Consider the following 22,615-nt stretch of genomic DNA (forward strand, 5'->3'; position numbering starts at 1 on the left):
GCTATTTTCCATTCCAACCGAACTTAAGCTTAGGGTTTTGTCTAATTTTTGACTCATTATTGACTAAGGCCGTTTGAGTAACAACATAAAGTTCCGGGCAATCAACTCCTCTTTTAAAATTTCTAACAAAAAAAAAACTTTTAAAAATAATTTCAGCTAGTCTTATGCAGTAAAATATACATTCAGCATATGGTGTAAAAACAAAATATATATATATATATATATATATATTCGTTTAGTAATGCCCCATGTGTACAAGTTGAGTTGGTTTTTTTATTTTATTATTATTATGGATAGGATTTGGTAGGTACAGCGCTTGAACTGATTTTTAAGCTGCTATTGAGATGAATAATTTTTTTTTTTTTTTCCCCCCGAAAGAAAAATATAGGAACAAAATAGTATTTAGTTAAAATATAGGGGTAAATTTTGGGATTTTCTAGTGGAAAGGAAGGAGGAGAGAAAATGGCAGCAGCGAACCTTTTGAAAGGAAGCGGCGGCGTTGGAGTGTTGCTCTGCTCCTCCTCCGCCTCCTCCTCGCTCGGCCTCCGCAGAATGAGATTGTCTTCTCTCGCTTCTCAATCTGAATCTCATTATAATTATAGTTATATTTATAATTATCAGAAGCTAATTCCGACTTCACATGACTCATTATCATTGTCATTATCTACAAGAATAGGAGTAAGAGGAAGCAGAAGCAGAAGGTTTTGTAATAGCAGCGCCACCGCCGAAACCGAAAACGCAACCGCGGCGGAAGAAGACAAAGCAAGAGTAATAAAAGAGACGGCGGATTTGCTGGACATTAGGGTTGGGCGTATCCTGAAGGCGCGGAGGCTGCTATTTGAGATAAAAAATTTTTTTTTTTTTTTTCCCCCCGAAAGAAAAATATAGGAACAAAATAGTATTTAGTTAAAATATAGGGGTAAATTTTGGGATTTTCTAGTGGAAAGGAAGGAGGAGAGAAAATGGCAGCAGCGAACCTTTTGAAAGGAAGCGGCGGCGTTGGAGTGTTGCTCTGCTCCTCCTCCGCCTCCTCCTCGCTCGGCCTCCGCAGAATGAGATTGTCTTCTCTCGCTTCTCAATCTGAATCTCATTATAATTATAGTTATATTTATAATTATCAGAAGCTAATTCCGACTTCACATGACTCATTATCATTGTCATTATCTACAAGAATAGGAGTAAGAGGAAGCAGAAGCAGAAGGTTTTGTAATAGCAGCGCCACCGCCGAAACCGAAAACGCAACCGCGGCGGAAGAAGACAAAGCAAGAGTAATAAAAGAGACGGCGGATTTGCTGGACATTAGGGTTGGGCGTATCCTGAAGGCGCGGAGGCACGAGGAGGCCGATTCCCTTTACGTCGAGGAGGTCGATGTCGGAGAGCCTCAGCCCCGCATCATCTGCAGCGGCCTCGTCAATTACATTCCTCTCCACCTCCTTCAGGTTTGTTGTTCTTTTGTTCTTCTTGTTCATTTATATATGTATATATTACTGGTCTTCTTTGATTGGATTGGCTTGGATTCGACAACCATCATCCAGGACGCACGAGTGGTGGTGCTGGCAAATCTGAAGCCGAGGAACATGCGCGGCGTCAAGTCGTACGGAATGCTAATGGCGGCTTCCGACACTTGCCATTCGAATGTGGAGCTTCTTGTTCCTCCCGAGGGTTCCATTCCTGGTGATCGGATCTGGTTCGGCTCCGAAGGTGAAGGTGAAGGCGAAGCTGAACACCAACCTCCTCCCCCGGCCTCCCCAAATCAGGTATAATTAATTCTACTCTCTCTCTCTCTCTCTCTCTCTCTCTCTCTAAATAGCGTAATCAAATGAGCACGTGATATGTCTAAACCCCTATATATAGAGGAGTTGTAGCGACTTCAATGCAGGAGTTGGTCTTGAGTCTTTAGACTTGTTTTTGTTTTGTCACATATGAATTTCAAATTTCTATATTCATTCTTGAGCTTGGACTTTAACGTTCCTTTGCTTTGTTGGTTTCTTTTTCAACTTACAAGTTACAAGAATGAATGTACGTTAACTTACATGGTAATCAAATGCAGATCCAGAAGAAAAAGATATGGGAAGCAGTACAACCACATCTTAAGACGAACGATTCATGCGTTGCTACGCTGCTTGGGGAGCATGTGATGCGGGCATCTGCTGGTCTCGTCTTCTCTACATCCTTAAAGAATGCTAATATCTCCTGATTTTATTTTTTGGCTTTGTTTTGTTATCTTTATCGATCTCACATTTTCGTTTTTGTTTTTGTTTTCATTTTCATTTTCAAAGGGCTGGTGTTATGATACTTATTATTCACCAACATCCATATTTCAATCACATGTAATGTATGATGTGTTCCTATTACCTGGCGTATTTGATTGAAAGAGTTACAAGGCATGTTTTTCATACTCGGGAGGGAGGATGGACGATAAAGCTAAATGTTCGTCGTCAATTTGAGTTGCATTAAGCAAATTTGGTTGGCCTATATGACATCTCAGCAGCCCCTTAGGATGCTGCGCTTTCTTATTAAGTACCAATCCTAATGTTTGATTGATTACGTGTATATAACTTTCGTTGTATATAGTTATAGGTGTTATACATATATATTGACCGAATCGAATACTAATACCATGATGTTTCTTAGATCTATCCAATCCGCCCATCTTTATGTTGGTATATTCAACTCTCGGACTCTTCGAATGCTTTTATTTTTCTGGTAAATTCCTCAATTCACTTTGAACAAATAGAAACGTGGCTGGCTGCTCTATATAACTGGGGTTAAAACTCGCATCCCATCCCAATGCTTTTATTTTTCTGGTAAATTCCAATGCTTTATGTTGGGCATTTGAATTTTGACCGCAGCCTTAGCCTTGGCCTTGGGAATGAATATCTCATAGGCTTCAAAATTATATACAAGAACCGTATACAAGAACCGTAAATTGTAACCATACATGTATGCCGGAGCTTATTCTGAAGGATTTTAATTTAATGATAAGAAGAAAAAAAGAAGAAACATGTTACTGGTATTTCTGAACACTTTTGAGTGAGTTACAAAAATTGTATGGAGAAAAAAAAGGGAAGAAAGCAATACTTACACGTATGTATAAGTTAAGTCTCCGACATTAGAAGGCATGAAAGCCAAGAACATAAGAAGGGCAAGAATGGCAATGGGAAGCAGAAGGAGCATGAAGGGAGGCGGGGGCAGCGGAGGCAGTATCAACGGGAGAAGGAGCAACGACGCCGTCAAACAGAGGAGCAATAGCAGCGACTCCAAGCTGAAATAGCTGACCCCCAACAATCTCCTGCTGCTTCCCAATTTCCCTTGTGAATGTGATAATGTCCTCTGGAAATCCATTCTTCTCCCTTCACCAACTATTCCTCCCATCTTCCTTCTTGTTGTCTTGTTGCCAATAACGCCACCCCCTTCCATCATAATGTAACTCCAACAGTTTTGCAAATTTAATATCCCTTTTGATGATGGTGATGATCTTCTTCTCCTTATCTCTTCTTCTGCTTCTCCACCACCAACTTCACTATTCATTTAGTTTTCCAAACCCACCCTAAAATTGGACCCTTTTGGTGATCCAAAAGCGCAATCTTTCTTCAACTTTCAAAAGTTTCTTCAACAAAACCGGGGGGGAATCTTTCCTCTCCTGATGTTGTTTCAAATTCCATGCACAAACAAACCATGATACAAGAACAAGAATTAGATCAGAATTCATCACATCATATTCTTCAACATAACAAGAACCACAAAAAAAAGAAAAAGAAAACATTTCCAATACAATGAGAAAACGCCATTAAATGAGTTTTAGGAATCGGAATAAAACAATTAATTACATAATAATCTTTTATATGCAGAAAGAGTCCATATCCACATCAGTAAAAGGGAAATTTAACATCACGAACTTATGTCTTACAATACAGGCAAAATCAAATCAAACCAAATGAAGGGAAGGGATAAAGGACAAGACTTATTGATGTAAAGCAATTATCAATGCCCGATGGAAGAAAACCAGAAGTTAAAGCATTGATCTGGAGATTAAAAGTGAAGAAGGGAGAAGAGAAATGAAAGTACCTGGTAATGTTGTTGTTGTTGTTGAATCAGGCGGTGATGAGATGAAGAAATCAAAATCTATTGTTTGTTGTAATTCCCTCAACTTATAGCGGCCTTCCCTCAACTTATAGCGGCCTCGGAAAATATGAAGATGATTCTATTAGTAATCTGTATTTGTATTTGTATTTTGATTTTGTCAAAAAAAAAAAAAAAAAAAAAAAAAAAAAGAGGGAGAAGGGAAAGTAAGAGAAGAGAAGACTGAAGAGGTGGTTGTTTTCTTTTTTCTTTTGATTGGAATTTTTGGTTGATGGGTTTTGGGTAGTTGCACTGTATTTGTACGATCATTACCATTTCTGATTTCTTTCTTTCTTAATTAAATATTAATATTAATATTATTGGAAGTAGAAGAGGAGTTAGGGGGGGTGGGTTCAGATTCAGTGAATTCCAAGATCAACACCACAAGTGGGGCTGAGGCTGACAAATTAATCCAATTTGCTGAAAATTCTGAATGCTGATTTTGTATTTAAAAAAGAGAGAGAGAGAGAGATGTAGAGGGGCAACACAACAGGCAGTGTGTCTCCCAAGGTTCTTCTCCCCTGGTCACTCTTTCTTTCTTTCTTTCTTTCTTTCTTTTCTGCCTCCTTTTTCTTTTTCTTTTTTCTTTTTCTTTTTTCTTTTTCTTACGTCTCAAAAATTAAGACAGTAATAATTATAATAGAGAGGCATGAGGGCCCATTTGCAAATCTAACATCCATTGGAATCATTCCACGCTATTATTCCCTTAATTTAATTCAAGTTGTATCGTTCTCTATTATTGACCCGGTTTCTAGATTATTACTTGAATTTAAAACGTAAACAAGGGTTTTTGAGGACAGGTAGGTGATGAGCAAATAGAATTATAGAAATAAATAGGGGTAAAATGGTAAAAAAGGGTGTCAGATGCAGCATATGGGCTTTGTTTCAAAAATATCTTTTCATTCAATGCATCTCTCTGGTCTTTCTTTCCCCCACCGCGCCGCGCTTTCTTTTTATTTATTTTTATTTTTATTTTTATTTGTATAATAAGAAATAAGAAATGCCTCCCTCCATCACCATATGCTGAATTCAACCTTGAAATTTGAATTCTTTCCTTTCCTCGTACCTCCCAAATCCCACTCCACTCTTTCTTAGTATTTCATTCCTTTCTTTCTTATTGCTTATAAATTCTGCGTTTGCCACTTTCCTCGCTTTATCTATTCACGACATAATTAAAAAGAATATATGCATGTGTATCACTTGAACACTTTAGGGCCGTTTCCATTTTACTCCTAAATTTAAAAATTATCAGTCCATATTGTATAATCTAAACTTTAATTTTGCTACATTGAACATCCTGTGTCTCATTTTTCGTAATATATATATATATATATATGCGCGCTCTCACGTGCTAGTTTATAGTAAATACCATAAAATTTATATACTAGTTATTAAGTTCTTAAACTATGTATATGTGAAATGTTCATATATAGAAGATCTAATTTCAAAGGGTATAGTATAAACCATTGGTTCACTACAGGTAAATAAAGTTGGACACTTCATTTTGATAAGATTATAATGTTGTTTATTTCTATTACGAATAGAATGATCTAATTTGAATCCTAGTCTTAACATTACTAGATAAAGAACCATTGCATTTAGAATACATTTAACTGAGACCCCAGTAGAATTACAATTCTTTTATAATCCCCCTATAAAGACTAGATCTTATTATTATTCCTCATTTACTCTTTAATCTCGACTGATTAATGACTCACATCCATTTATTAAGTCTTTTGATTAACCAATTAATAAGTGGGATTAAAGTTAATTCATCAAAAGATTGGTGAGTTAGAGTCGTAATATTATGGATACTAATGGTTTCCGAACAATTTCGGATGCGAAAGCTTATTGGTACAGATTGTGTATAACAAAAAATTTCATAAAATCTTTTGATACACTATTTTCTCTATTTTCAAGATAAAACAATAGAAAATAGTTATCACTTATATTTTAAATCTCATTTAAAATATAATTTCTCATTTAATTTTGAAACAAAGTTATTTTATCTTTTTCTCCTTATACAAAAATCAGCCCCCACAGAGATTTATCTCTTGTGGGTGGCGTCCTACATAGTATAGGAGAAGGAGAAGTTTTATCCTTTATCATGTTTTTAATTTTGACTCAAATTTAAATTTACGTAAAGCCAAATTTTAATTTCTATTTGAATTCAATTGGATAACTTGATAAACAACTAAACCGAATAACTTAGATAATAAGCAATTGAATCCCAGATAGATTCCTCCTTGTGCCACACGCTCCTTGCACCTCCCTCTGCTATTGTCCACTTTGAGCCCGATGCCACATAGATTTGCTTTTGGGCTTCACTCTAAAAAGCCGCGTACTATTGCGAGGTGGTGTCTTTCTTTATAATGACCTATGAATATACTCAGGCAATGTGAGACTGCATAACTTATCATTTTTTCTTTTTAGATCTCTTGCCTTAAGGGATTGATGATTGTCACAATTACCCCACCTTTTGAGGGCCTAACGTCCTTTTGGTCACACTTTCTGACTAAGTACAGGCTCTAATATCATTTGTAATGATCCACAACTCTACTTTGTATGATATTTGTCCGTTTTGGGCTCGAGTCCGCACATATTTGGAAATAACGTGAGCAAACTCATGTTTTTGCACATTTAAAATTGAAGTCAAAGGCCTTAAAAAGCTAAGGTTGACTAACTTGTTTAGAAAATAAAATCAATCTCGTACATAACACATGGATCATGGATGGGGAGATGCCTAAGCCCTATGGAGTCAAATGTGATGTTCCGAGGAGGCTCTTGACTCTTTAGCCAGCAGCACACCTCTATTCACTCCGATTGAAATAAAATAAAATAAAATAATTAATATTACAATTCCATCTCTAATTCATGGTGGTCTTTAGTCTTTTTATTAATGTAAATGTATTCACGACCACTTAAACATAAACATTGAAATGAAACAAAACCTCAATTTCAGAAAATAATCAGAAAATCTCATCTCTTAACTCACATCGTTAGTTTTTTTTTTTTTTTTTTTTTTTCGAGTGAGGGGACAGTTGTCTAGATTTCTCATCAAGTTTTCAAACCAGGTATTATTCGACAGGCATATTTGCTATCCACAATCGTTACTTGGTAAGAAGTAGCAAATGGCATAGTTTTAAATCTTAATGAAAAGTGAATAGCATATTTTACTACTATAAATAAATTAACATAAATTTCGTTAATAAATATTTATTTGATAAGTTCCTTATCTACAGCCAACAATTCATCAGATAATACGGATTTATACATTAGATAAACAAAATATTTATTTGATTTATACATTAGTTGTAAATTTTTTTTAAAAGCATGTTTTTTCAGTTTTTTTATTGGTTTTTGTAACATTTAATTAAAATTTAATGATTTCAGTTAATACTTACCACGTCAACAATATTCCGTTAGCATTATAAATAAAATTAGATTGAAAAGACATTTTAATTGATTTTATATAAACTAAGAAGTGTTTTAAACCGTTTTAAAAAAATCAGAGAGTACATACTTCGTTTTAAAAAATCAGAGAATACACACTTCGGAGTTGGGACAGCATTTATGAAAAAAACCGGTCATCTACTAGTGTCTGTGGGGGATTATGGGAGTTGACCTAGCAACAGAACAGTCACCTGCATTAGGCCTCACAACTGGGCCCAAACCCTCCATCCGGGCTCGTGCTTCATAGAGACCCGTGGAGGCTAAAGCAAAGCCCATATTAAACTTGACAACGATGGTCACAGTAGGGACCACCAATGTATTAGGGGATTTTATTATTATTATTATTATTATTTTTTTTTTTTGTTCCCTCCCAAAGCAATTTGCAAACATGAGATGAAAAATGGGCACTCACTCGGCAGTCGGCACTCAGCAAGAGATTAGTTTTCTGAGCACCAAACACACAGATTAAATTCACATTTGTTTATCCAACACCAACACCAGCAAGTGGAACAACGGGAATGCTTCAATAAAAGGTCCACCACATACACCAGCCAGCCAAGGTTAAATAACTCGAGTATAGCCTAACACAACAGTAATACTAATACCATACGTATTAATATATGATATGAATATGATAGCAGTCTCTTAACATCACAACAACAGAAGAAGAAGAAGAAGAAGAAGAAGAAGAAGACCAACAGCATATGCCCTAATATTTGTACTAGTCTAGTGGGTACGTAAATAATGATAACATTGATTACGCTGCCTATATCTCTCAGCAACTGATGAAAACACACACTCGATAGAAAATGTTTTACATAAATATGTAAAAGACACCAAGTCCCATTGGTCATAAAGTAGTTTTTTTTTTAAAAAAACAAAAACATTCTTAAAAGGATTTTAGAACACTACCATGCCATCTGCAATAAGTAAGTGCCTTTGTCCATTATTTGCCACATAAAAGAAGACTAACACCCACACTGACAAACAGACAACGCCAGTCCGATCACCGCCCAATTCCCTCTCTACTCCTGCACATATGATTGTAACAAACAAATTTCACAACCTTGTTAATTTTTATCGCAATGTAATCCTATTCCTCTCTCTACCACGAACCTTCAACCCTCTTTTTTACATCTGCAACTAAGCGACTTTGCGTTCTTCCAAACAGAAACAAGGGTTGTTAATGAAAGTGATGCAGATTAGGAGATACTTATCTTTAGTATGTTTTAGCTTCGGCTTGATTAAGACTATTTATGTTTGGTTACGTTTATCTTATTATTATGTTTTATTTCTCAGTCTCTATAAATAGGTCTCGTGATTGTATTTCTCAATTTTGAACTTGGTTGATAAATGAATACTCTTTCTACCAATTTCGTCCTCTTGAGTTTCCTTGGTTGGTTCCACATCTTGAGGTTCTAACTAGTCTATACACATGGATGATGAGGTTCTAGCTACTTCCACGTCAGAGATGGATAGTGTCTAACATTATCAATCAACTACAACTTTAACAAAGCATCTAATGACGGATTAAAATAAAAATATTGAAATAAATTAGGCAATCAAAAACTTGAAAGGGAAAAAAAAAAAAAAGAAAAAGAAATGGAAGGAGCAAGGAGAAAACTTGAGAGAGTTCCCGTGTGTGTGTGTACCTCATCGTCGTCGTCGTCATTACCGTCTCCTTTGTTCTTCTTAAGACGAGTGGTTCCACCCTCCTTGGAGATGGGCAACTTCATTGCTCCAAAGGGTGTGTCCACATTGATGTTTCCTTTGATAGAGTAACCTGTACCCTTTCCTCTCATCATGTCCCAGAGCGCGGAGCCCAAGTCCTTGGGCCTGAATGTGATGGGAACCTCAATGTTACTGATTCCGGTCTTTTCAATTTTAGCGGACTTGGAAAGCTCTGCACCTCCAATGCTGACATCACAGAGCCAAACCTCATAGTCTAGTGCATTGAGAAACAGGTCAAAGTCATTTTTGTTCTCCAATTTCAAGTGGAGCACCGCAACTGTCTCTTCAAAAGAGAATGTCTCAAACTTTATCTTCTCAATATCAATATCAGGCTTGTAAGGTATGGGGATCTCTCCGGTCTTCTCAAGTGGCAAAGTCAGCCTTCCGAAAACGGGCACATCAACAATGAGATCCACCTTAATCAGATAAGGAATAATGCTCCCAGGTTGAATATCATCGAACGTGTTCTTTATGTCGTCGAATATCAACTTGACCGGAATCTTGACAGTTTCCTCGCCGTGAGCGCGGATCGTGCCTGCATCTGGGATCAACCCCGAGATGAGTTTCCTTCCATCGCTCGCGATTAAATAGTCGATGTCAACGAGGGGGATGGGGACGGGATTTGGGTTCTTAATGAGGACGTCAACGACAAGTTCGGCCTTTTCAAGGCTGATATGGGGAATGTTAATAGTGGTTATATCAGCAGTGGGCTTGCCAAAGCCGATAGCGCCTTCAATCTTCTCGCCAATGTCGTGAATGAAATCCTTGACCTTGTCGAGAAATCCGCCCTTCCCCTCATCATCCTTTTCATCTTCCTTGTGATCTTTGCCCTTGTCCTTGACATCCCTATCATATACTTGTGCCTTATCATCGGAAGACGCCATGCCTTTAAGATTTCAACTCAAAAGCAAAGCAATATCAGTCTCAGAATGGGTCGTAAGTTGTTAAACACAAAAAACCAGGATACACAATCACATGTGATGGATTAGAGAATTAAAAGAAGAATACAAAGGACGGCATAAACGGATGAATAAATAAATAAGCAGACTAGATTGACAAAAGGACAGGCATCTCTCTCTTTTTCTTTTTTTTTCTTTTTTTTTTTTTTTTTGGTTAATGAATGTAATCTCATTTCATTTTCAGGAATGGGGTAACAGATTGACAAGAATGAAGATTAAAAAAACAGATAAAGAAAAATGCTTTGATCCAAAACGGGTATCATTTCCGATCTATCTGCTCAGTAATTAGATCCCCTCAAATTATTCGAAAGGATCAGATCAGAAATTCGCAATTCATCTAAAATATACGCAATACAGAAATTGGTAATTTTTTTTATCGAAAAACTAATAAAGAAAGAAGAGATAAGAGATACCTGGGTTGTGTTATGTAATTCTTACGGTAGGGCTCTTGTGTAGATTCAGACAGCTTTCAACTTTGTTTCCCCAGATCAGAATTCAGATGAGATCGGATGGACTTGTTTTTTCTCTTTCTTTTTGGCTTCCTTATTTATAGTTACAGTTACACACGACATATTATAGATAGATAGATCGATCGATTGTAATATAATATTTTATTTGTTTTTAAATTAATTAATGACAATGATCTCATCACCGACAAGCGTGGCCAAAGCGTCAACGTGAGATATTTTCGGCCATAAGTGGACCCGATCGATCCGACTTTCATATAATCAATTTATTTCAATAAATAATATTGGTATTTATTTGAGAGAAGTTGTATTATTTTATGACAAGGGAATATTGGTAATGGTATTATTATAATAATCTTGATGAGTTAAGGGTATGTGGGTAGGGTGCACAAGAGAAGAGAGAGCACGTAAACATGCTATGCTATTATTTATGTTGCGGTTTGGTCATAAAATATATAAAATAAAAAATAGATTAGATCAGCAGCGGCTGGTTTGAACCCCATCATGTGGGGCTTCAGGCTTCAAACTTCAAACTTCAAACTTCAAACTCTCTCTGTTTAAGCAAAAAGCAAAAAGCAAACAAGAATGGGATCCATAAATAATTATAAGACCAGGTAATACCCTCCCTCTCGTTTATCATATAATAAGGCAAACAAGAATCACTCACACTTCAATTCACAAACACAAGGATCTATACATATATCTATCTATCTATCTATCTATAATATGGGATGAGAGCTTTTATTGAAATTGAAATCTTCCCTTCTGCAACTACAACTTAAATTGGCTTTTTGTACTGCAGACGAAGGAAACTACAGTCCCCATCTGAAATTTCCTTGAAAAACTTACTACTAGTTAGTTACTACTTGCTGGGAATGAAAAAAGTGAGACAAAGAACAACTGCATATTTGATATTACATTACATTACATGAATGAACTAAAAAACCAAAAAAAAAAAAAACAAACTAGTATTACATATTTTTCCCAAAGTAAACGGTGTAATTGATCTTTTTTGAAAAGAGAGCTAACAAAATACACATCCCGACCATCTACAAGCAGAAACACCATATGCTGCTGCTGCTGGGGGTTCATTTCCTCGTATGCTAGGCTACAACATGTCATGTCATGTCATGTCATGTAACCAAACACAATCCAACAGATTCAGAGGGTGCATATCATCTGATGCGAAAGCGTTGCGTCAGTGATTTCAAACTTGTTAGCATCCCAAGTCCCTCCCGACCCTACCCTCTGAGAATCCTTTTAATCTGTTTGAAAGCAGATACACACTCAACATTTCGGATCATATGATATGCCACTGAGAAGAACAATAACCATCAGTCTTTTGGTTGGCATTCTTATCAAACAAATATATAAATCTACCCAAAAAGCATGCTGAATCTGACTTAATTTATACCCGTTCCTTCAGAAACTTACCTCCTTTGTAATGTGACGTAGATGTTGGTAATATTAGCCGTTACTTGTAATCATCCAAGTGATCTTTCAGAATTCTTCTTAGATACTCTAGCTGCTCGAACCCACCTTCGAGTTCTTCCCACTACAACAAACAGGAAAGCAATTTCTTCGTCGTTAGGAAATGACTCCAAATATCTCGCCCAATACATATAATTGCAACAAAGTAGATTGCTAGATGAACCAAATACCAGACGAATAACACTACTATATTTTCAATTCCTTCATTCATGTAAGCATATGGTTATGAGGGAACTCACCTCCTGATGTGACAATGACACAAGTTTCCAACCGGCTGCAGATATGTAACGCCGTTTCACCACTGTATGCCCCAAAGGCGCCACTGCATAGAGCAAAAGAAACTAAATTAGATTGATTCCATTAATCATAAGCACTAGCAGATGCAATAATTAAAAAAAAAAAAAAAAAAAAAAAAAAAAAAAAAAAAAAAAAAAAGAAGAAACCCCACAAGTATTCCTGGAGAAATGCGTTGGACCATCGATCTCCAAAGCCACCTTCTTATCAACCAAAACGGCATCCAGAGTGTAGCCGTCCATGATATATTCTCTTTCCCATTCTAGGCCAGTGCTAATAAGAAGACGAGCAACCTCCTTCTGAAAAGATGAAGTAATTTTCTGATTGAACCTCTTAGTTTTCCCAGCACGGGCAATTTTCTCCTCAAGATCCCTCCCCAAAGACAACTGAAGATGTGGGTATTCAAGCTTCAAGCATTGGTTTACGAGTTGAATCTGAGAAGCAAACATTATATCCTCTCTATGCTGCTCCGAGATCCTTTGGTCCTCAAACTGGGTTGTTAGAGTCTTCCATACAAAGGAAAAGAAACTCCGGTCCAATTCACTGAAAACAGCATAAGACCAAGCTATACTTCCAAGCTGATCCCTCGTGAATCTGAGCACAGGATGAGAGCCCGAAACGTCGCCACTCCTATGAAATAATATTCCATTGTTGTCCTCGCCAATTTCTTCTTCCTTACTCAAGTTAAATCTGTCTTCGCTTAGAAGGCAGCATTTGAACTGGCTAGCATCATTGAACACGCTGTCTAGAGACCCCAACAAAGGCTCAGCAGGCTCAAACAAAGAAGCAAATGCCCACAACAACTGGGCAAGCTCCTGCTCTCGAAAAGTGTGAACAATCTCCGATGCCCTTTTTGACAAATGGGAAAAGAGAGCGGGAGCAGAATGCTTCATGGAAGCAAAAGCCCCTGCAACATTAGCCACATTCTGGGAATTGAAGTCCCCGACTTTGGTCAAGGCAACCTCGGCAACTCTCTCCATTTCGGACAAGTAAAGAAGGTGGCCCCCAATCTTGGACAAAGCCCAGGAGATATTGGAAAGGCCTTGAGGTGAGCATTCAGGCAAGAGGGTCATTGCTAGGCCCACGAGCATGGACATGTCTCTTTGGCGGGCGAAGGCCAACCTATGAGTTTCGAACAAGGAGAGTTTGTCCATGTTTTTAGCAATCCTATGAAGGGCAGTGGCAATGTTCAAGGGAGTGAGCGGTGAGGGGCTCAAGCCTTTCCCTACGGCCATCATGGTGTGCGAAACGAGCTCCAGAACTTGTTCAGGAGTCTGTGCTTCTATGATTGCTTTGTTGAGGTTGATCTCTTCTCTGCGATTTGTGGGCCCCGCGGCACCGGAGAGTTGGAATTGCGAAAGCTTGTGAACCAGCTCCTCCATGGTCTTCTCTTTCTTTTGTTCGAACATGCCTCCAGCAAACATGCTCACACGGCTGCCGTCAAACGCCTCCTCTTCTTCTTCTTCTTCTTCTTCTTTGGAGAACTCATCTTGTTGTTGGAGCTGCTTGTTTTTGTGTTCGTGTTTCTTGTTTTTCTTTCTCTTGTTGGTTTTGTTGGTGGAGGAAATCAAATACTGTTCTAAGCCTCTAGATTGAATGGACTTAAGGGCAATCTTCCGGGCTCGGACGCACCAATCCATGGCGTCGGTGTCATGGAGTAGGGGAGAGTGCCCCTTCATCTTCGTCTCCATCTTCTTCTTCTTGGGAGACTGGGAAGGCAAAGGGTCAAGCTCCTCAACAAGCTCCAATTCCCAGTTACTGGTATTACTATAATCACCATCATAATCAACAATTTGTCTAGCTAAAGTTAATCTCCTACTTCTTCTTCTTGCTGTGGTGGTGGTGGGGAAGGGGAAACTGAGATGATGGAGCCGCTTCTGAGTAAAATCAAAATTGTGCGATTACATTTGGATGGAAACTAATCACAAAAAGGCGCATTTGGAAATGGATTGGGCGTGTGTGTGTGTGTTAATTATCCAAATAACAAAACAAGAGGTAGTGTTCTGAAAAAAAAACCAAGTTTTTGAGGAGCACAAAACAAAAATCATTTTACTTTAGTAAAAACTTTAACAGACATACACCTTAGCAACCGAAAGAAAAACATAAAATCCATTCACTCATTCCATTCCAGAGAGAATAACAATAATTATATTGGGAGAAGATTGATAGTTGTTACCTTACAGATACAGAGAGTGGAAAGAGATTTATAATAATAATTAGGAGAAGTGAAGGAGATGGACCGACACGTGGTGAATGAGGCATTCATAGGGTTGGTCAGCAGCGGAGAATGAGATACCAATGAGACAGCCATCTGCAAACTCCAAATTAATCTTCGCCGCCGTGAAAAAGGAAGGAAGAAATCGAAAAAGCGAGAGAGGATTGAACGGACGACTGCCGAGGAAAGGAATCACGTTTCAAAATCCAAAATTGAAAATTGAAATTCGCCGTTTGTTTCAGAATTGAAAAATCTCAACTTTTGGTGAAATGCTGTGGCGCTGGCGCACAATCTCTCCAAAGGCTCTCAAGTTTAGTTTTAGTTGTTGATAAGAGACAAACATACCATGTTTTGCTGCCTCTCCCTCTCCTCTGCTTGTTTGCCGTCTCTTTGTTCCTATTCCTTCGGTCATGGGTAAACGACATGCTATAGATGTGGTTTTTTAGACCCAAAAACGTGTCGTTTATTTGAGTGAAGGTCCACATTTTCTTTTGTTCCTCACATGAAAAAGATCCACATGTTAAGTAGTGCTGTCTTTCTTTTCTTTCCTTTTTTTTTCTTTTTTGGAAAATTAAAGGTAGTGGTATTTAAATGCTCCTTAATTTTAAAATGCTCCTTAATTTTAAAGATCCATATTTTAAAATGCTCCTTAATTTTTTAAAGTAATTTAAAACACTCTAAATCTATAAAAAATCGTCCCTCTATAATTTCAACATATTGTTGATTTGGCACGTGATTAAAAGTTTATAAAAAGTATTTTAAAATATAAACCTTAATTATTAATAAAAAAACCAATTTCTTAATATAAAATGACACAAAAATTAAACAGAATTCAAAGATTAATGAAAAACACCTAAAATAAAAATAAAAACGGATCAAATTGACTAGAAATAACAAACACATAACCAGGTACATAGTCTTCCTCATTCCCAACCTTTTTCTTCTTCTTCACTGTTCACTGAAAGTAAATACCACAAATTAAACCACAATTTATCTTTCTTGATTAAACAGCTTGAATTTGTAGGTTCTTCAGTTGGTTATATTTGTGATTTCGGCGTAATAAATTGATTAGTAAAAAATTACCCTTCAATAGGAATACCGCAATAACTGAAAGAATCTAGTATAAAAAATAAGAGCAATTAAAGAGAGAGCTTTAGGATATTTGTGATAGTTATTGGAAAAATTGTAAGAGAGATTGAGAGAGTTTAGGTGAGAAAAATGTGTGGAGGATGGGGGTATTTATAGGGAAATTTTTGGGTTAAAAATTATTATTTTTTCCCTAAAATTCATATCCAACATCTACTTTTAATTTTCGGTGGGTCGGGTTCGGGCCGAAATTCGGGCAACAGTCAAAAAATGATCCATTGGAGTTGGAATTTCAAGCGGCGGTCGGGTCGGACTCCAACGGTAAAAAAATCTAGCCGTTGGTCGGGCTTCAGGTTTGGGCAATTCGGGCCGGAGAAAAAAAAAAAAAAAAAAAACTCTCCGAAACAGTTACGTTTAACTTTTTTACTATAGTAAAAAGCTCTCATATAAAATTACATCACAACTCAAATTAAAAACTGAAATTAGCGAATTAAACGGGTCTTTAATATATTCAATTAAGATCAAATGCCTTGACATGTCAGCAATTCAAATTTATTGACAGAAGTAGACGGAATGAGTGTGTTGACATGTTTTATATAAATTAAAGGGTGTTTTGGCCTGTTTTGACACGTTAAATTTGGTGAGAGTTGAGTCGCGGAAAAAAAAAATTACAGTTGCAAACTGAAGAAATAAATTATTCGATGTGCATTTTATTACGTCGTATTTCAGAGAAGAATTATATTTATACAAAAAAAATGAATAAATAAAAACATGTTGTATAAATAAGATTGAGAATCAGAGAATGGTGGCATCTGGAATGACTGCACCACGGAGAAGAACCACTATTCCCTCTCTGATCACATAACACTTTGCTTCTCCTTCTTCCACCTTGTCTTTATTTATGATCTGCACTTACATTCCACCATTTTTATACCAGTTAATTAACAATCAAAGGTTATCATTCATTCATTCATTTATTCATTCATACTCTCTCTATAAAATATGATTGTGTAATATATATGTGTTTATAGGTTACCATAACGTTTTTGCCAATCCTTGCGTTCTTATCTACAATAGCTTTCCTTATTCGAGTATGCTGTCCTATTCCTATTGGAATCATGTCCCTTTGCTTCCTCTCCTCATCTCCGTTCCTCATAATCCTCTCAACTTCGACAATATCTTCTTCTGACTGTTCTTTCATTGATAAGCATCGAAACACGCAAAATAATGCCATATAAGATGGATAATAATCACAAGTCAAAAAATTAAGAATGAAAACTGTGGTAGACATCGTTTGTGAAATCAATACAATTAATTACCTCATAGATATCAGAGCCGAAGATGACCGAGTCCTCAATGACAACACCGTCTCCAATTCGTGTCCTCATGCCGATCACTGCACTTCTGACGCTGCACCTCTATTCTTGTATTGTAATTTTCGAACCACCACGCAGCCACATTTAGCCACATAATCAGAGGTAGCGTTGGATGTTGAGACGACAATGACATATAGTAGAGTATTATAGTATAAAGAGAATAGACACACGAAGAATTAAATAATGTGGTTGTTGCTTACACCGATGATGCAACCGTCCCCAATGAGGCTATCTGTGATAAGCGCGTCGCTTATGAGAGTCGGAGGCAGGCAGCGAGGCATTGTGTACACCGGCATTACTCTGTCGAAGAAGCTGCCACAGCACTAACATGCCTTGGTAGTTTACAGAAGCAAAAAATAAACCTGCTAATTAAAGCTGAAAACAACCCATCATCTTATTACTCACTTATATCCCATATTGTCCTCCTTTGTGGTTTCCATATTTGCTCTGTAGAATGCTCCAATGCTCCTCATGTCCTCCCAATATCCACCAAATACATACGCCTGAACCTGACCTCATTAATTTATCATAATTAACAAGTCAAACACAAAGTCATTTTCATCAGCCACATATAAGAATACTGAATACTATACCAGTGCTTTGCACTTTTTTTTTTTTTTTTCTTTTGTGGACAAAATTCAGAATTCAGACAGAGATGAGATAGAGAGATAGCGTTGCTACCTTCATCCCAACAGACACTGCTCCTGGAATCACTTCACTCGTGAAGTCATTTGCGTTCGGAAAGTAATCTTCCAAGAGCCTTTTCATTACATCCTTGTTGATCAGATAGATTCCCATGCTCGCCGAGCCATGAGAACCACAATTTCTAAATTTGCTTACCTAGTTTCAAGTGTTATTAATCATCAAACAAAAAAGGAACTCAATTTGTAGGTTGCTGCTGCTCTACACAAATGCAACTTACTGAAGCAATTGATTACCTCGGAGTTGAACCTAAACGCTAAAACTTTATTTGAAGAATCGAATTCAAGAAACCCAAAGCTGGGGTCATGAGTTGCGGCAGCAGCAGTTGAGGCTGCAATAGTAATGTCAGCGTTGGCGTTGCGGTGGGCACTGATGAGTTGTCGGTAGTCCATTCTGTAGAGATGGTGGCCTGGGAGTACCAGAAACTCCCTCACCGGATGCTCTTCCATTGCCCACAGGCATTTTCTAACGGCATCTGCACTTCCCTAAGAGAAAGGCACACGAGCACGATTAACAAAACATGGTGGAAAATTTTTACATATCATAAAATTAAAATATAACTTAGCAGTGATTTCAATTTCACGAAAGCCATAAGATTTTAACACATATGATTTATGGAATTCATGATAAAACTTTTCATGACGTGTACCGATACCTGAAACCATCTGTTGTGGTGATCAGGGCTCTGATAGGCAGCAATGACTTGGAGAAGGCCGTCACGCCGGAGACCCATTCCAGAGTAGGCTTTGCAAAGGTGGGAATTGAGAGAGGTGGAGTTGAATTGGGTGAGAGCATATATGTTATATATGTTGCTGTTTATGCAGTTGCTGACTACTGCGTCGATAAGTCTATAGTTTGCTGCGATAGGAATGGCGCCTTCTGATCTTCTCTTTGTCAACGGATAAAGCTGAGATTTTGAATCCGATCCATCCCCAAATATAATGGCTGCTACGCTCTGCCACACCACACAAATTGTAACATATAATTAGCTAAGCTACGCATGATCAACATAAGGTGATTAACAATATTCGATTTAGTGTGAGACAAAATTAGAATGAAGAGGAAAAGAACATTTAGTTAGGACAAGACCTGATCAGTAGTAGTGTGTTGCTGGTGTGAATTGGATTGGAACAAGCTTGAATGAAGCTTCTTGAATGGAAGTGTTTTGTTGCGGCGGACACGCTCTGATGTCAATAGTGTTAGATGACAGCTTGGAATTGTATGGGAGGGAAGGCAAAGCTGCGATGTCACCATGTCAATGCAGCTAGCTAGCTAGCTAGCTAAGCTTATTCTAATTAACTAAAAACCAGTTAGAATTAATTTGATCATATTCTTTTAATGATAGCTAGCTAGCTTTTTTTGTGACAATTTTGATAATGCTATTTTGTATGTATGTATAGACATATATACAGACACAGGCGTGTGTGAAGGGAGAAAGAGAGAGGGAATAAATTGTTTTCTTGGTCCCCATGGCTATCGAATCTTTGCTTCGTCGCATGAATATTATTTGATATTATTGAACACAGAGAGAGTGTGTGAGTGTTTTGGATCTGGTTTCTGATGAGGAAATCAAATGCCAAAAAGGTTTCGTTCGTACTTGATCCGTGTAGATGATTGTTTGTTCGTACTTGGTAGTAGTCGCACATGTTTAGTTGGTTTAAGCATTACGATGCAAAATGATTCTAATCTTGTAGTAAGTAGTGCGCTTTATTCTTGCCAGTACTTTGTTTCTCAAGAACTGAATTTTTATTTTTAAGCCCAATATTCCATATGTATTCGTAGTAGATAGAGTTTAAAAGGGATTGTCGGAGACCAACAATCGGCTTGATGAAGTGGAGTGGAGGTGAAGTTAGGCATATACTGCTTGCTCCTGACTTACTTATTAAACAATAATACTGCTCCCTCCCTCCCTATTGCAAATGTGCCGATTTATGTATGTACTGCAAATTCCTTAGACAACTCACACTATTGTTTAGAAATAGAGTGGGTGTTGATATATTTCTTAAAAAAATAACAAAAAAATTCAAAAAGCACTCTTTAATTGTTTAAGAAAAATATTGTGTTTATCGTTTATAATTCTAAAAGTATTTCTTGTGTTTTTAAACTGCCTCAAAATAATCTACTAGACTTTATAAATTAATTAAAATAGCCCTTTAACTGGTCAAAGTTTTATTTTATTCATATATTTGTTTAGCCAGTGATTATTTAATTTTTCAAAAAAAAAAAACTAAATAAAATCAAGAAAAAAATATTGGATTTCTTACTTTCTCTCACCGACCTAGATGACCTCTTTTGTTTTTATTTTTTTTGAAAAAATAAGAATTTATTTTATTTGAAATTGTTAGGTTTCCTCCCCTACTTTTAATTTATATAGTTATTAAAATTTAAGACAATTTTCAAATATTGATTATTAATAGCATTTATGCATTTTCAACAATTTAACCAGAGCTACCTTTTTTAACTCTTTTTTTTTTTGAAAATATTAAAGGATAATTTAGAAATAGTGTTTTCTTTTTTGAGGAAGAACATTGAATATTATTAAGTTAGGTCCGCAATGACAAAAAGTGATACAAATCTCAGAATAGCATCCAACGAAACAATATCTAACACAAAATGAAATGCAAAGGACAACATGAGGTCGATCATACCAATAATTGTGGGTGAAGATGGTTCTGAGAGTGCTTATGAAGTCGAGTCTATACAAGTCGAGAGATGTGAGATTTACTCCGGGATTTGTTATTTATAATTCAAATATACAGAATTTAAGCAATAAAATCATCCTGATTGATTATAATCTCCATCGAGGGAAATATCCCCGAATTAAATAGGGAAACTAACTAGGACGGTGAGAAATGATATAAACAAGGAATTGTAGGTCGATAAATCTCAAAGTCTGATTCTGAACATTAGTGTGTATAATTTCTACAAAGATAATGAATTGTCTCCTCCATACGGTGGACGTAGCTCTTGAATAAATGGCGTACCACTATAATTCTCATTGTGTTTTACTATTTGATTACTTTTAATCGTGTTTTAGATCATTAAATTTGCACAAACTGTTTTAAAATTTATTATATTTATGTTGATAAATTTTTACCGTCAACAATTGGCACTCTCCTGGGGATCAAACTCAGAATCTTTGGTTAGCGTGAAGAATTTCAGTTAGAAATCAATATGAAATTACGCCTTAAAAAAAACAAAAAGCAACGCTACGAATCAAGATAGCCAAACTGAAGATAACACTATGCACCAAGCCAACCAGGCTAATGGGGGAAGGGGTGAGAACCAATCCAATTTGAAAAATTGGCTTGCGAGTAGAAATGAAGAAGTTCCAGTTCCAAAAGCGCTCCAAAATTTTAAATTTAGTAAAATTTTCAAAATATTACAAATATAACAAAAATAACCTAATAATTATAATGATATAATCATTATTTTAATAATATAAAAATAAAATAAAATTTTTTCATTCTCGTAATATTTCAAAATTTTGATATTCAAATTTTGCTAGTATGTGTAAAACACCCAAAAAAAAAAAAAAAAAAAAAAGGAAAAAGAGAGGAAAAAGGTAATGAATGGGTTGGATCGGGCTGTGTTAATGGGCCTAAGGGAAAAAAAGTAATGAGGGATGTCGGAGAGTAGGGTTTACAACTACTAAGTGAGAAGACGAAGAGGAAGAGGAAGCTTCACCTCAAAAGACTAACAAGAGTGTGTGTTTTGCGTCTGTGAAATCAGAGGAAAAGGGAAGAGGGAAGATCATTGAAATCTAAGTGAAGATGGCGGTGAGAGAGCTGTCGCAGAAGGAGGCGGACATCCAGATGATGTTGGCGGCAGAAGTCCATCTGGGCACTAAGAACTGTGACTTCCAAATGGATCGCTACGTCTTCAAGCGCCGCAACGACGGTTCTAACTCCCCCACTCTTCACTCTGCGCTTCTTCTTCTTCATCTTCTTTTTTTTCCTCTCTCTTTTCCTTTTTTTTAATATTCAATTCATTATTTTTTCTCTCTGTGTTTAGGGTTTACTCAATCTACCCATTAATTTCGACCTCTATTTTTATGACCTGCCCATTCATTTGATTGATTTTTGCCTTTCTTTTTTCTTAATTTCTTTTATGATATGACGACTTGTATATATATATATATATATATATATATATATGCAATTGTTTGTTCGCTCGCTACTAGTTTACTTTTTGCTAAATAAATGCCTTGCTTAAAAATTGTTTCTTTTCTGTTTCGTCCACTTTTCTTTCTAGCTGAATTATAGATTAATGCTCCTTCTGAGTCGTAAATTCATTGATTAGATCCTTAAATAATAATAGTAGTAATGGTGATGGCCAGGAATCTACATAATAAACCTGGGTAAAACGTGGGAAAAGCTGCAGTTGGCAGCTAGAGTTATAGTTGCGATAGAGAATCCACAAGACATGATTGTCCAATCTGCCAGGCCTTACGGCCAGACAGCTGTCCTTAAGTTTGCTCAGTACACCGGTGCTCATGCTATTGCCGGCCGCCACACTCCCGGCACCTTCACCAACCAGCTCCAGACTTCCTTCAGCGAGCCCCGCCTCCTCATCCTTACCGACCCCAGGACCGATCACCAGCCCATCAAGGAAGCTTCCCTCGGAAACATCCCCACTATTGCTTTCTGCGACACCGACTCCCCCATGAGGTACGTCGACATTGGCATTGCTGCCAATAACAAGGGCAAGCACAGCATC

The 22,615-nt window shown here is 36.9% G+C and overlaps 6 protein-coding genes across 7 annotated transcripts in view; 2 read left to right on the forward strand and 4 right to left on the reverse strand.

Annotated features, from left to right (window-relative positions):
* The first annotated feature begins 266 nt into the window (after positions 1 to 266).
* LOC112092501 (aminoacyl tRNA synthase complex-interacting multifunctional protein 1) lies at positions 267 to 2,750 on the forward strand. Of its 2 annotated transcripts, XM_024168831.1 has the most exons (4): positions 267 to 822; positions 1,323 to 1,439; positions 1,536 to 1,757; positions 2,051 to 2,750. In XM_024168831.1, exons 1-4 carry the CDS (start codon positions 463 to 465, stop codon positions 2,195 to 2,197), a joined length of 846 nt encoding a protein of 281 aa, XP_024024599.1. In that variant the 5' UTR covers positions 267 to 462; the 3' UTR covers positions 2,198 to 2,750. The 2 variants fall into 2 exon arrangements, with proteins under 2 accessions (XP_024024599.1, XP_024024598.1); XM_024168830.1 differs by lacking the exon at positions 267 to 822 and having other exon boundaries at positions 862 to 1,439.
* Positions 2,751 to 2,955: 205 nt separating this feature from the next.
* On the reverse strand, positions 2,956 to 3,703 carry LOC21403240 (protein AUXIN-REGULATED GENE INVOLVED IN ORGAN SIZE). Its single transcript, XM_010103022.2, has one exon. It carries the CDS (start codon positions 3,529 to 3,531, stop codon positions 3,082 to 3,084), a length of 450 nt encoding a protein of 149 aa, XP_010101324.1. The 5' UTR covers positions 3,532 to 3,703; the 3' UTR covers positions 2,956 to 3,081.
* Positions 3,704 to 8,080: 4,377 nt separating this feature from the next.
* LOC21403241 lies at positions 8,081 to 10,845 on the reverse strand. Its single transcript, XM_024168814.1, has 3 exons — positions 10,679 to 10,845; positions 9,228 to 10,192; positions 8,081 to 8,606 (listed from the first exon to the last, which is right to left on the reverse strand). Exons 2-3 carry the CDS (start codon positions 10,188 to 10,190, stop codon positions 8,601 to 8,603), a joined length of 969 nt encoding a protein of 322 aa, XP_024024582.1. The 5' UTR covers positions 10,191 to 10,192; positions 10,679 to 10,845; the 3' UTR covers positions 8,081 to 8,600.
* Positions 10,846 to 11,445: 600 nt separating this feature from the next.
* LOC21403242 (RAP domain-containing protein, chloroplastic) lies at positions 11,446 to 15,121 on the reverse strand. Its single transcript, XM_024168851.1, has 6 exons — positions 15,078 to 15,121; positions 14,694 to 14,908; positions 12,672 to 14,394; positions 12,463 to 12,545; positions 12,167 to 12,287; positions 11,446 to 11,997 (listed from the first exon to the last, which is right to left on the reverse strand). The coding sequence occupies exons 2-5, from the start codon at positions 14,826 to 14,828 to the stop codon at positions 12,207 to 12,209; spliced, it is 2,022 nt and encodes a 673-aa protein (XP_024024619.1). The 5' UTR covers positions 14,829 to 14,908; positions 15,078 to 15,121; the 3' UTR covers positions 11,446 to 11,997; positions 12,167 to 12,206.
* Positions 15,122 to 16,543: 1,422 nt separating this feature from the next.
* Positions 16,544 to 19,150, reverse strand: LOC21403243 (inactive glucose-1-phosphate adenylyltransferase small subunit 2, chloroplastic). The gene is made up of 9 exons (XM_024168823.1): positions 18,986 to 19,150; positions 18,552 to 18,851; positions 18,113 to 18,381; positions 17,876 to 18,029; positions 17,600 to 17,703; positions 17,395 to 17,506; positions 17,138 to 17,236; positions 16,855 to 17,007; positions 16,544 to 16,724 (listed from the first exon to the last, which is right to left on the reverse strand). Exons 1-9 carry the CDS (start codon positions 19,148 to 19,150, stop codon positions 16,614 to 16,616), a joined length of 1,467 nt encoding a protein of 488 aa, XP_024024591.1. The 3' UTR covers positions 16,544 to 16,613.
* A 2,369-nt stretch (positions 19,151 to 21,519) lies between these two features.
* The window catches only part of LOC21403244 (40S ribosomal protein SA), a 2,166-nt gene continuing 1,070 nt past the window's right edge, over positions 21,520 to 22,615 (forward strand). The window contains exons 1-2 of the mRNA XM_024168843.1: positions 21,520 to 21,796; positions 22,236 to 22,585. Coding sequence (XP_024024611.1) covers positions 21,670 to 21,796; positions 22,236 to 22,585 — 477 coding nt within the window. The 5' untranslated portion in view covers positions 21,520 to 21,669. The remainder of the gene's footprint in view (positions 21,797 to 22,235; positions 22,586 to 22,615) is intronic.

This window comes from Morus notabilis, unplaced genomic scaffold (genome assembly GCF_000414095.1).
Source record: "Morus notabilis unplaced genomic scaffold, ASM41409v2 Scaffold388, whole genome shotgun sequence".
Taxonomy (NCBI): Eukaryota; Viridiplantae; Streptophyta; class Magnoliopsida; order Rosales; family Moraceae; genus Morus; species Morus notabilis.

Bases quoted from the DNA above. Each gene is read 5' to 3' on its own strand.
- LOC112092501 (XM_024168831.1), top strand. From the start codon at position 463: ATGGCAGCAGCGAACCTTTTGAAAGGAAGCGGCGGCGTTGGAGTGTTG. The intron at 1,440-1,535 runs GTTTGTTGTTCT...ACCATCATCCAG, and splicing joins TTCCTCTCCACCTCCTTCAG to GACGCACGAGTGGTGGTGCT. The intron at 1,758-2,050 runs GTATAATTAATT...AATCAAATGCAG, and splicing joins CCCCGGCCTCCCCAAATCAG to ATCCAGAAGAAAAAGATATG.
- LOC21403240 (XM_010103022.2), bottom strand. From the start codon at position 3,531: ATGAATAGTGAAGTTGGTGGTGGAGAAGCAGAAGAAGAGATAAGGAGA.
- LOC21403241 (XM_024168814.1), bottom strand. From the start codon at position 10,190: ATGGCGTCTTCCGATGATAAGGCACAAGTATATGATAGGGATGTCAAG.
- LOC21403242 (XM_024168851.1), bottom strand. From the start codon at position 14,828: ATGGCTGTCTCATTGGTATCTCATTCTCCGCTGCTGACCAACCCTATG. The intron at 14,395-14,693 runs GTAACAACTATC...GATTTTACTCAG, and splicing joins CCACTCTCTGTATCTGTAAG to AAGCGGCTCCATCATCTCAG. The intron at 12,546-12,671 runs GTGGGGTTTCTT...TGCTCTATGCAG, and splicing joins GCATTTCTCCAGGAATACTT to TGGCGCCTTTGGGGCATACA.
- LOC21403243 (XM_024168823.1), bottom strand. From the start codon at position 19,150: ATGGTGACATCGCAGCTTTGCCTTCCCTCCCATACAATTCCAAGCTGT. The intron at 18,852-18,985 runs GTCTTGTCCTAA...GTGGTGTGGCAG, and splicing joins AACACACTACTACTGATCAG to AGCGTAGCAGCCATTATATT. The intron at 16,725-16,854 runs GTAACCTATAAA...ATGTAAGTGCAG, and splicing joins GGATTGGCAAAAACGTTATG to ATCATAAATAAAGACAAGGT.